The 12856-nt window shown below is 41.3% G+C and overlaps 1 protein-coding gene across 2 annotated transcripts in view; it reads left to right on the plus strand.

Annotated features, from left to right (window-relative positions):
* The window catches only part of SPECC1L (sperm antigen with calponin homology and coiled-coil domains 1 like), a 99563-nt gene that overhangs the window by 35658 nt on the left and 51049 nt on the right, over positions 1 to 12856 (plus strand). For both annotated transcript variants that reach the window (XM_084753996.1, XM_084753997.1), the window contains exons 4-5: positions 285 to 1918; positions 4085 to 4292. In XM_084753996.1, the coding sequence (XP_084610122.1) occupies positions 285 to 1918; positions 4085 to 4292 (1842 nt within the window). The remainder of the gene's footprint in view (positions 1 to 284; positions 1919 to 4084; positions 4293 to 12856) is intronic.

Consider the following 12856-nt stretch of genomic DNA (forward strand, 5'->3'; position numbering starts at 1 on the left):
CTACTCCAGTTTCTGAGTTACTGTGCATATCTTATAACAGCTTTATTGAGATATAGTTCATGTTCTACAAAATTTACTCTTCCAGTGTACAAATTGAGATGTGTGGCTTCTAATTCATTGCTTATTAAAAGATGATCTGGTTTCAAGGAGATTGACTCTGAAGATGACCACTTGTAGTGTATGTCATGTGGCTGTCCAGCTTTCACCTTTGTAGACCTGGGCTCTGAACACATGCATTTTTATCGCTAATAATTTTATCTTAAATTCTTGTTTTAAACGTGTAGGCACTAGTTCTTCAACCAAACGGAGTACTTCGGGTGGTAATAAAGAATCCAGTTCTACTAGAGAAAGATTACGTGAACGCACCCGGCTAAACCAGAGCAAAAAATTGCCTTCTGTAAGTCAGGGAACTAACGATGTGGCCCTGGCTAAACGTTCGCGCAGCCGCACTGCTACAGAGTGTGATATTCGTATGAGCAAGTCTAAGTCGGACAATCAGATCAGTGACAAAGCTGCTTTGGAAGCCAAGGTGAAAGATCTCCTCACACTGGCAAAAACCAAGGATGTGGAAATTTTACATTTGAGAAATGAACTCCGAGACATGCGTGCTCAGCTGGGCATTAGTGAAGACCACTGTGAAGGTGATGACAAGTCCGAGGAGAAGGAAACCATTACTGCTCACCAGCCAACTGATGTGGAGTCTACGCTGCTGCAGCTGCAGGAACAGAATACAGCCATCCGTGAGGAGCTCAACCAACTGAAAAATGAAAACAGAATGCTAAAGGACAGGCTGAACGCATTGGGCTTTTCCTTAGAGCAAAGGCTGGACAATTCGGAAAAACTATTTGGCTATCAGTCCCTGAGCCCAGAAATCACCCCTGGCAACCAGAGTGATGGAGGAGGAACTCTGACATCTTCAGTAGAAGGCTCTGCCCCTGGGTCAGTGGAGGATCTGCTGAGTCAGGATGAAAATACACTCATGGACCATCAGCACAGTAACTCCATGGACAACCTGGACAGTGAGTGCAGCGAGGTTTACCAGCCCCTCACTTCGAGCGATGATGCTCTGGACGCCCCCTCCTCTTCAGAGTCAGAGGGCGTCCCAAGCATAGAGCGCTCTCGGAAGGGGAGCAGTGGGAATGCAAGCGAGGTGTCTGTTGCTTGCCTGACAGAACGGATTCACCAGATGGAGGAGAACCAGCACAGTACCAGTGAGGAGCTGCAGGCAACTCTGCAAGAGCTAGCGGATCTCCAGCAGATTACCCAGGAGCTCAACAGTGAGAACGAGAGGCTGGGAGAGGAGAAGGTCATTCTGATGGAGTCGCTGTGTCAGCAGAGTGACAAGTTGGAACACTTCGGCCGACAGATTGAATATTTCCGCTCCCTTCTAGATGAGCATCACATTTCTTACGTCATAGATGAAGATGTAAAGAGTGGGCGCTACATGGAGCTAGAGCAGCGTTACATGGATTTGGCTGAGAACGCCCGTTTTGAGCGAGAGCAGCTTCTAGGTGTCCAGCAGCATTTAAGCAACACTTTAAAGATGGCAGAACAAGACAACAAGGAAGCTCAAGAAATGATAGGTGCACTCAAAGAGCGCAGCCACCACATGGAGCGGATCATTGAGTCTGAGCAGAAGGGCAAAGCGGCCCTGGCAGCCACGTTGGAGGAGTACAAAGCTACGGTGGCCAGTGACCAGATAGAGATGAATCGCTTGAAGGCCCAGCTGGAGAATGAGAAGCAGAAAGTGGCTGAGCTGTATTCTATCCATAACTCTGGGGACAAATCTGACATCCAGGACCTCCTGGAGAGTGTCAGATTGGACAAGGAAAAGGCAGAGACGCTGGCCAGTAGCCTACAGGAAGATCTGGCTCACACCCGCAACGATGCTAATCGGTTGCAGGACGCCATTGCTAAGGTATTGCACAGATGGTCTTGTTGAGCATTATACAGCTGCCATATATATATGGCATATATATATATATATATCATGCTTGTTGAAAACGCAAGTGCTTGTTTAATGTGCCTTTTATTTAAAAATCATTCTCAAGTTGTAAAATATACTGCCTTAAATAGAGTAAAAAGTTTTCTTATAGTATTGTCATTTTTCAGCCAGATGGTGGTGGTGCACACCTTTAATCCCAGCACCTTGGTGGCAGAGTCAGGCTAATCTCCGTGAGTTCCAGGCCAGCCTGGTCTACAAATCGAGTTCCAGGACAGCTAGGGCTACACACAGAGAAACTCTGTTGCAAAAAACTAAAACATACAAATTTTCCCACAAATTTTTCTTTTCTTTTCTTTTCTTTTCTTTTCTTTTCTTTTCTTTTCTGAGACAGGATTTCCTTGTGTTAGCCTTGGCTGTCCTGGAGTCACTTTGTAGACCAGGCTGGCCTCAATTCACAGCGATCCACCTGCTTCTGCCTCCCTGAGTGCTGGGATTAAAGGCGTGCGCCACTATGCCCGGCTTTTTATCATTTTCTTCCCAGATAGACTTTGTTACAGAGAATTCATAGACCCAGACTTCACTTTGAGTACTAGATAATTTTATATCCTCATCTTTAAATACCATGACATAAAGTAGATGCTGAGTCAGGATCTCAGTTTTCCAAGATTGACAATGTCTATTGCCTTTTGTCCTGTTATGTTGTATTTTTTTTGTGTGTGTGTGAGTTACTTCTAGTTTTAGAGAACAGCTGCTCCTGTTCCTTGGAGGTGTGGGGTTTATTGCTGGCGAAGAGCTTGGAGCTGATCCCTCAGCGGCTCATTTCACAGACGTTCAGTCTAATAGTGAAGACACCTCAGAATGGCTGGTTAAGTTGCTGACGTGCTGTCGAGGGTTCTATGTCTCTAGTGATTGTTGAGCGGGTGTTTTTGTCCAGCTTCTCTATCTATTCCATCTACATCAGAGCGATCCATCTGCCTCTGCTGGGATTAAAGGCGTGGCTCTACATTTTATATCTTTTAAAAATGTGTGTTAATTGTGGCACATGTGTGTGTGCCCACAAAAGCCAGAAAAGGATGTTGGATCTCTTGAAGCTGGAGCTGCAGGCTGTTACTGAGGCTTCTCACGAGGGTGCTGGGAACTGAACTAGGGTTGTCTAGAAGAGCAGGAAGTGCTCCTGACTGCCGAGTGTCTCCCCAACGCAAGTGCAGGGAGTGGTACCGGGAGAAGTTTCAGTGCATCTTTGGCTAAAACTTGAATGACTAATAATTTAACCATTTTAATGATCCCTTTTTTAAAAACATACTTTACATTTGTTTCAGGTGGGGGAGGGAATATATGAATGCATGCGTGTTGGAGGTGTGTCAGGCAGGACGACTGTGGGAGTTGGTTTTCTCCTGTCATGTGAGTTTGAAGGATTGGACTCAGGTCATTCATTTTGGCAGCAAGCGCCTTTACCTCCTGAGTCACCTTGCCAGTCTGTTAGTAGTCACTCAGTTTTAGAGAGATAATTTAGGAGATGCATGTTGAGAAGCACTAGGAACTAGTACTTTGATAAAGACTATTTGAAATGGAAATTTTATGTTTTCCTTACTTCTGTTGGTGTGTATGTGCTATGAGCCATGTGAGGAGGTTGGAGGATGACTTGGAGTCTGTTCTTTCCTTCCACCATGTGGTTTCTAGGACTTGAACTCAGGTCCTCTGCCTTGGCAGCAAGCACCTTTACCTGCTGAGCTATCTTGCTAGCTTTAATTTTTTAAAAAAATGTCTTTATGGTTGAATGTTTTTCTATCATAAATACAGCATTTTTTATTTTTAGGGAGAGCAGGAAGCATGTTACTCATTCATCAAATGAACTTTAAGCCCAAATTTTGGAGAAGAACAAATGTCCCCAAAATGCCTCATAAATAATCTGCCTAAGTTGGGTGATACATGAGAATACTTGAGTCAGTGATGTCGTGGGTGTGTGCTCAGACATGTATGAGAGTCTTGTGGTGCTGTTCCCCATGCTGTAGCAGGGCTTGGCCAGCTTATCTGTCTGTCCCTAGAGGCTCACACTTAGCTTCCTGTCCCACAGTAACTACTTTAGTTACATGGTTTATCTTGAAACAATTCTCCTTTTAATCGTCACGGTTTCTGTAGGTAGAAGATGAGTACCGGGCCTTCCAGGAAGAAGCCAAAAAGCAGATTGAAGATTTGAATATGACATTAGAAAAACTAAGGTCAGAGCTGGAGGAAAAAGACACAGAGAGGAGCGACATGAAGGAAACGATCTTTGAACTTGAAGATGAAGTGGAACAACACCGAGCTGTGAAGCTTCATGACAACCTCATCATTTCTGATCTAGAGAGTAAGTAGCAAAGGGCCTTCAGCGTCTTCCCGGTGCCTGTGTTTAATAGTGAGAACGGTCATTCTGACTAGTGCGTAGTGTGGACACAGCAGCCCAGCCGACTTACAGAGGTCTGCTTTGCCGAAGGGTGCTTCACACACTTCACATGCTAGCTGGGAAACTGGGTCACTGCACTTTGTTCTCAACTGTTCAATAAAAGCATTACTTGAAAATTGTGTATAATTAAGCGCCATCACTTAAGTGAAAAGCTGATGGAGTCACTTATTTTCTAGACTGTTATGAAAACTACTTATTTACCTTTAGTCATTGCAAATGAGCAGAGTAAGAAAGTGTACTAATTTTGTAGCATAGAGCACAGGTTTTTTTGTTTTTAAATTTGGTTTTTCCTATTAGTCTGAAGACTTTGTATTATAAAGTTTCATTGTACTTTGCATGAATAGATTTTTAAACCTTATTTTGTAGTTACTTTGGATTTTTAGGAAAGTTGGAAGATTTTTATTTGAACTGAGTATATTTTTTTTGTGAGTTGTTTATTACTTACAAGGGAGAAAAAGATGAAAATCTAACTACTTATGCAGAGGAGAAAGTTGAGCAGTACTTTGTTTTCCACAAAGCACTAGGCATAGCATAAGCGAGGCATATTCTGACTGAGGCATCTACAGAGAAGCATGAGACAGAAGAGGTGTGGTGTAGTAGCAGAGGTGTGGAGGGTGCTGCAGCCCTCACACACTAGTATTGTGAAAGAGAAAGGCCATGGAAATACCCACATGAAAGAAGACTCAGGAGACATGATGTAATACCCACGTCTAGACAGCTCCATCGCTACAGGGAGAATGATACAAAGGCATTAATCAAAAACTGAGTTGTGGCTAAGAGATTAAAGATATGCTAATAATACATTTAGGAAGTTGATAATTACACTATGTTTACATAAAACATCCCTGTTCTTAGAAACCACACACTGAGTTTTTCAGGTGAAGAGCTGTGATTACTATATCCCCAAGGAGTTCTGGGGGAAAGTGAGGTTGATGGGTAGATAGAGTAATAAACAGTGGCAGCTGGTAGAACAAATGAGTTGTGTTACTACTGTCTTTGTGATGCTGGCGGTGAAGCTCAGGACCATGTAAATCTTACCACTGGACTACATCCTCACTTTTATATTACACACCTGGAGACAGGCGAAGTGAATGGAGTAGCCCTTTCTTTTTTTTATTTTTTTTATTTATTTTTTATTTTGTTTTTTTGTTTTTTGTTTTTTGAGACAGGGTTTTTCTGTATAGCTTTGACTGTCCTGGATTCAGTTTGTAGACCAGGCTGGCCTTGAACTCACAGTGATTGCCTGTCTCTGCCTCCCAAACTCTGGGATTAAAGGCGTGCGCCACCACACCTGGCTGAAGTAGCCTTTTCTGACACATTAGTTAAAGCCTTTCAAATTATTAGATATGTGCAATATTCCTTTGGGCACTATCAGTTTATTATTTCTTGACAAAGTGTTGATTAGCAGATGCAGCATTGGGATACTGATAGGTTGATGGGGACGTTTGAGATACTGTCAAAGAAGAGCAGACCATTTGTGGGGAATTTTTAGGCTATAACTTAGGAATTTCTCTTTTTTTATTTGTTTGTTTTGTTTTTTAAGACAGGGTTTCTTTGTGTGGCCTTGGCTGTCCTGGACTTTGTAGACCAGGCTGCCCTCGAATGCAGGGATCCACCTACCTCTGCCTCCCAAGTGCTGTAATTAAAGATGTGAGCCACTACGCCCGGATATAGTTTATGAATTCGGAGCTCTGGTTAGCTGACCCTGAACCTGTGGGTTGACCAAGGTTTTACTGAACATTCTGAAGTCTCTGTGTTAGAACAGTCAATGGTGGGAGTGAGTCTGTTTGAGAAGATGATGTTTGTGACTGCCGTGAAGTTTCTCATCTACAGCTTAACCCTTCAAATTCATCTGCTGTCCAGTGCTCAGTGGTGATTGACAGTCCTAAGCCACTACAATAAGGTCTTGTCTCAGAGCCAAAAAAGCAAACAGTAAAAGAACTTTCCAACCATTTATGTTTAGCTTAAAAAAAAAAAAGATGCATTTTTTACTTTATAATTGTATATGTGTGTGCATGTCTGTGTGTGGGTCTTTGCATAAGTGAGTCCAGAAGAACAGTGAGCAATCTGAGCATCTCTGTAGCCTTAGATTTAGTTTATATTTTGTATTTGAGAAACTTTATTTAATTCTGATTTTTTATTACACATTTTAAAGTTTTATCAGCACATATTTTACACAAGAATGTTTTATTTAGAGACTTTCGTATGTGTGTATAATATATTTTTATTATCATTACCCCATTTACCCTGAGGTTTGTCTCCTGCTGATCTCTTCCTTTTCTCAGCTAGTGTGTGTGACCCAGTGAATTTTGTTAGGGCTACTTACAGGAACATGGGTGTGTTCTTTAAAACTTTGGGTAATTTATAGACACATAGGCAAGCCACCAGTGGTCATACCACTGAAAAAAAATGCCTCCCCCAACCAGTACCAACTTAAAAATCTTCACAGAGTGATGGAGCAATTTTGCTTCTTTCTTATAAGAAGTTTTCCCATGTAGCTTTGGAAGTTGAGCGTCTATTGAGAATACTGATGCTACCCAGTTCTGATGCAGTCCTTTGGCTTCCAGCATGGGAAGAGTGACATCTTGTGGTAACTGTGGTATCAACTAGAAAGATGTTAGATGATGAAAATTCTAGGGCAAAACTATGAAGCACTCATTTTCCATAAATGGAGTTTACTGGGAAAATTCTAAAAATCCTGAGTAATTATAAAAAAAGCTACATAGCTTTTCCAACTTTTTGAGATAAAAAATTCAAATATGCATTAATATTAGAAGATACTTAGTGTTTATATTGCTTATGCGTGTGTATGTTGAACTACTTAATAAGTTCCAACCTTATGTCATTAAATTCCTTTTTTTTGTTTTTTTGGTTTTTATTTTGGTTTTTCGAGACAGGGTCTCTCTGTGTTAGCCTTGGCTGTCCTGGACTCACTTTGTAGACCAGGCTGGCCTCGAACTCACAGAGATCCGCCCGCCTCTGCCTCCCGAGTGCTGGGATTAAAGGCGTGTGCCACCACGCCCGGCTTATATAATTAAATTCTTAAATATTTCAGCATCTGATTCCTTAGACTCTCCTGAGCACCTCTGTAAAATTATTCTTAGTTTCTTAGTATCAACCAATAGCCAACAGTGAGGTTTTTCCAGCTGTCATCAGAATGTCTCTTTTACAGCTTTATTTATTCTCAATGTTTAGTAATTTTCTTTTTTTATAGTGCCATAGAAGGATTCAAGGACCTCATGGATGCTAGCTAGCTTTCTGTATTCATTGGGTTTTTACTTAACTTTGACCAGCTTCACTGACACTTACGACCCTTGTGCCACTTGGTTTCCACATGCTACCACATCCCCTTTTCTCTCTTTTAAATAATAACCAGTGTCTAAACAAATTTTATAATTTATGTTAGATCTCTAGAATTTGGCAGTTACTTTTTCTCTGGAGTTTGATAGTGCTTACATTTTTTCTGTAGAAAATTCTCACATTTGGAGTTATCTCTGCACATAATACATTGATTAGATAACAGAGAATATTGTTATTTGAGAATGCAAGATTTCCTCTTTGGAATATTTTACCCAGCTTCACCACAAGTCAATTTTAGAACCTCTTCATCAGCCCCAAAGAAGCCTTATATTCAATAGTAGTCACCCCAAGATGACTTCCTGACTTTGGAATTGGTACATAGGACTTAACAACAGCTCCTGGGCTCATGAATGTGGAAGAAAATATGCTCAGAATGAAAGGACAAATTGAAAACTGCAGAGAAATAAAAACTGCAAACAGAGCAAGGAGGCACTCTAGAACTCAAATTTAACATTTATTATGAAAACATGTTTAAATGAATGAACAGAGAAACGGTGAACTTGAGGATTAATCAGTAATCATAATGAATAGTGCTTAATGACCTATGAAATAATCTCAAAGTTATAATATATTTAGAGCCCCAGCAGACTCCCAGGTCATACCAGTACCATGGTCTTAGCATCTGAGCCACAAAGGTGTGTGTAAACTTAGAACTTCCAGTTCAGAACATGGCTTCAGAAAGTTGTGTCCTTCTTGTTCCTAAGAGTATGAATGAGCGGGCCGGGCGGTGGTGGCGCACGCCTTTATTTCCAGCACTCAGAAGGCAGGGGCAGGCGGATTGCTGTGAGTTCGAGGCCAGCCTGGTCTACAAAGTGAATCTAGGACAGCCAAGGATACACAGAGAAACCCTGTCTTGAAAAACCCAAAAAAAAGAGAAGAGTATGAATGAGCTATAAAAGCCTCAGTGATGCTAACGTTGAGGTAGAAGACAGTTGGCTTGTACTAGTGGATCAGTAATTTTGAGTAATTTCTGGAGTATAGAAAGCAGATAGAGTCAGGAGTATGGAGAAATAAGACAGGAAAACACACAGAACAATGAGTGAAAATATGGAAGGGAAGCATGTTACTAAAACTTCCTGCTCAAGGTTGGGCACTGAACTGAGGTCCCCGGCTTCATGGCTTATTTGTTTCTGAGCTCAGATAAAGGAGTAGAATAGAATGCCTGGGCTCTTTGAATGACCTTGGAGTCAGAAAGGAAAATGGATGGTGTCTGCAGAACTTCAGGCTCCTGCCCTGTGCTCCAGGACAGAGACTCATGCGGAGTGTGACCCTGCTGTGAAATGGGTGCACCAACCCAGTACTTTGGTTAGAGTTGATGTGTGTCATCAGCAGAGCTATCACTAGTTGCTGTACCAGTAGTGAGAAGCCTATGGCTAGGACAGTGACCCCCCCATATACATACATATACACATACATATATACATACATATATACATATATGTAAAAGTATATGAATAGATAAATCAGGAAAAACAAAGGAGATACTTAGCATGAAAAAGAAAATAAAAAACAAAACAAAATGTTCATTAAGCAGATGTGAGAAAAATTAAAAAGAATGATAACAAGCAGGAGGAGGAAAGAATATTTTAATGTGCTGTTAAGAGGAGTATGATTTCTGCATATTTTAAAAGTCTTGATAAAAATTTTATCAAAAGGCTTAGCAGTCCACTTTGAGGAATGTGTCCTTAAAAACAGCATTGTAGGTTTACAGACGTGTGCTTGTGCTTGCCACACAACTTGTCATCACAAAATTTGAAAACAGTCTACTATATTTTGTAAAGATTTATTTTACTTGTGTGTATGAGTTTTTTGCCTGCATGTATGGAAGTGCTCTGTGAGTGTGTTGTGCCCTCAGTTGAGACGAGGTTGCAGAGTCCCCTGGACCTGGGTTATGGGTGGTTCCGAGTTGCCAGGTGGGATCTGTAGTCTTGGCTGTCCTGGACTCACTTTGTAGACCAGGCTGGCCTTGAACTCACAGAGATCCACCTGCCTCTGCCTCCCGAGTGCTGAGATTAAAGGCGTGCGCCACCACTGCTGGGTTGCATCCAGTGCTTTTAACTGTTGACCCATCTCTCCAGTCCCACAGTCTGCATCTTAAAAGCTGTGATCTAGTGAATAGCTTATGTACACAGTGTGAGCCCCCGTTCTCTTTGCCATTTGCCAGAGAGGATGGAAAAGGCAGATCCGAGTATATTAAAACGAAACAAAACCAGTGATAGTGCACTTACGTAAGTTAGGCCCACTAAACATTTCCACTGTAGCCTGACACATAGTGTTCCTTTTTAAAATGCTAATTTTATTTTACTCTGTTAAACCATAAGTATGTTGATGGCTTTTCAAAAAATAAAAAACAAAACACCCCACAAAAAACCACAGTGTTTTTGAGGTAGACCCTTCTAGTGTTCACTGAATTAACTCTTGTGGCTATTTGCAAATGGCCCTTCATCACCTCTACTATTGGAAGTTTCCTCCACATAGTATCTGAACAGTTGTGTAAAGACATTTGCTGTATTTATAACAGAAAGTTGGAACTGTGTGAACTTGGTTAAGAGGGGGATTTTGGAAGCAAAGTCTGATATGCTCCATTGATGGAATACTCTAGGATGTCTTATGGCTACAGGCTTATGAAGCGGTACAAACATCTTGTTGTGCTTAAAAAAGAAAAAGCTAGCCAGATGTTGTAGTGCTTCTAGTCCTGTGTCGTGGGCTGCTGAGGTAGGAGGGGTGTATTGAGCCTCTGTAGAAGTTTAAGCCTTGACTGGGCAACACAGCAGACCAAGTTCAAACAAAAAGCCAAACCAAAATGATAGACACTCAAAAGGATGCAAGTCAAATTCAAATAAAGGTAATCTTACTTTGTTACAATTTCTGTTTCTGAAGACTTTTATTTTGAATATACCTTACTTTTAGAATTAAGAAAAAAAGGCTGAAGAAATGGCTCAGTGGTTAAGAGTACTATCTGCTCTTCCAGAGGTCCCGAGTTCAAGTCCCAGAAACCACATGGAGGCTTACAACCATCTATAATGAGATCTGGTACCCTATTCTAGTGTGCAGACATAACACTGTATATGTAATAAATAAATAAATAAATATTTGGAAGAAAAAGTGTTGGGGCTGAGAGGTGGCTCAGAGGTTAAGAGCACTGGCTACTCTTCCAAAGGTCATGAGTTCAATTCCCAGCAACCACATGGTGGCACACAACCATCTATAATGAGATCTGGTGCCCTCTTCTGGCATGCAGGCATCTTTAAAAAACAAAACAAAAAACATGTCCTTTAAAGGGCCAGGTAGTGACAGCACATGCCTTTAATCCCAGCACTCCAGAGGCGGAGGCAGAGGCAGGCGGATCTGTATGAGTTCGAGACCAGCCTGGTCTACAGAGCAAGTTCCAGGGCAGCCAGAGCTACACAGAGAAAACCTGTCTCAAAAAACCAAAAAGAAGGAAGAGGAGGAGGAGGAGGAAGAAGAAGAAAGAAAGAAAGAAAAAAAAAGTGTTGTAACTGCTTTTTTTGGAGGAGAGGAGAATAATAAAGATTTCAGCGAAAATTTAAAATAAGGTAAAATTGCATATAGTTTATTTTAAAACCAGTTATATCTTCTCACAGGTTCTGTACACATTGCCTATGGCTTTTTTATTTACTCTTGGCTTCTCTTTTTCCTCTGAAAAATCACACCTAGTTCATTCTCTGGGAGATGCTGGATCAGATGGAAGCAACTGATGTAGTCCCCAGAGAGCCTCCTTGGTTTCTGAGGGCAAGAGGGCAGTTGTATATGGTTTTCTTATGTTTTTAAGAGTATCGGAGCTGGAGCCTGGGCCATGGGAACTGCCCAGTGTCTCTGCATGATTGGTGGGCAGAGAACCAGAGCTAGCATGGATTCTTCTTGGTTTATTGGGGACAACAGGTCATCGGTGTAGAGACAGTTATGAAGCCAATTACTAAATAGGAAGGGCAGTGCCTAGAACTGCTGGGAAGAAAGTTAGATGGACTAATAATGCAACAGCAGTTTGTCTCATTTCTAGAGTAAACAGCATTGTAAAAAATAGAGGTTTAGCCAGGCGGTGGCGGCGTATGCCTTTAATCCCAGCACTTGGGAGGCAGAGGCCTCCTGGCTTGAGGCCAGCCTGGTCTACAAAGTGAGTCCAGGACAGTCAAGGCTACACAGAGAAACCCTGTCTCAAAAAAAAAAAAACAACAAAAACAAACAACAAACAAAAAACAAAAAGAGGTTTAATCTGTAATTTAAAAGCAAGGAGATAGAGGCTGGAGAGATGGCCCAGAGGTTAAGAGCACTGACTGCTCTTCCAAAGGCCATGAGTTAATTCCCAGCAATCACATGGTGGCTCACAACTATCACTTCTGGCTTGCAGGTAGAATGCTGTATACATAATAAATAAATAAATCTTTAAAAAAAAAAAGCAAGGAGATAATAGTTCTGGTTTTTGATAGAATCTGAATTGAAGACAGTAGGTGGCAGTGTTGATCACACTAGGGAAACTGGAGCGGGTGATAATTTCTTCTTGTGTGACCATTGATGGTGCTAGGTAGCAGTAGTCACTTAAAAAAAAAAAAAGAAAGAAAAAGAAAACTAACTAGAAACCCCCCAAGCATGTTTTCCTTTTTTATCTCAGAGGAAAAATACAAACATAATCATAAAGCTTAAATCACATCCCCAAAGACCTGTTTAGTACAGTTAATGCTATTTAAATAGTCCTCTGCTGGCAGCTTTCCTTTTTATTTAAAAGGAATAACAACAGCACAGTAATTCATATGTAGTACCAGCAGTAACAAATGTTCTTGTTAACGGGAGTGACTGTGAGGTCTATGGACGTGAATGTAGAGGTCAGAGAAGAAAAGCCCGGAAGAGCAAAAGGAGCTGAGGAAATTAGAAGGGTATAAGCAGTCTAGGATGGTGGGCACGGCATTTAAATCTGCCACAGGAATCAAGATGGCAGGTGCAACAAGTGGGTTGGAATACAGTTGGCTGTCTTGTGACTATGTCTGAAGATGTCCTTGTGACTAGAAGAAAAGGAAGACAAGTTTTTACAATTTAATTTTGTTTTTCTGTATATGAGTGTTTTACCTGTGTTTATACGGCCCAGATAGCTT

Source organism: Acomys minous, assembly GCF_964271855.1.
Source record: "Acomys minous genome assembly, chromosome: 13".
Classification (NCBI taxonomy): Eukaryota; Metazoa; Chordata; class Mammalia; order Rodentia; family Muridae; genus Acomys; species Acomys minous.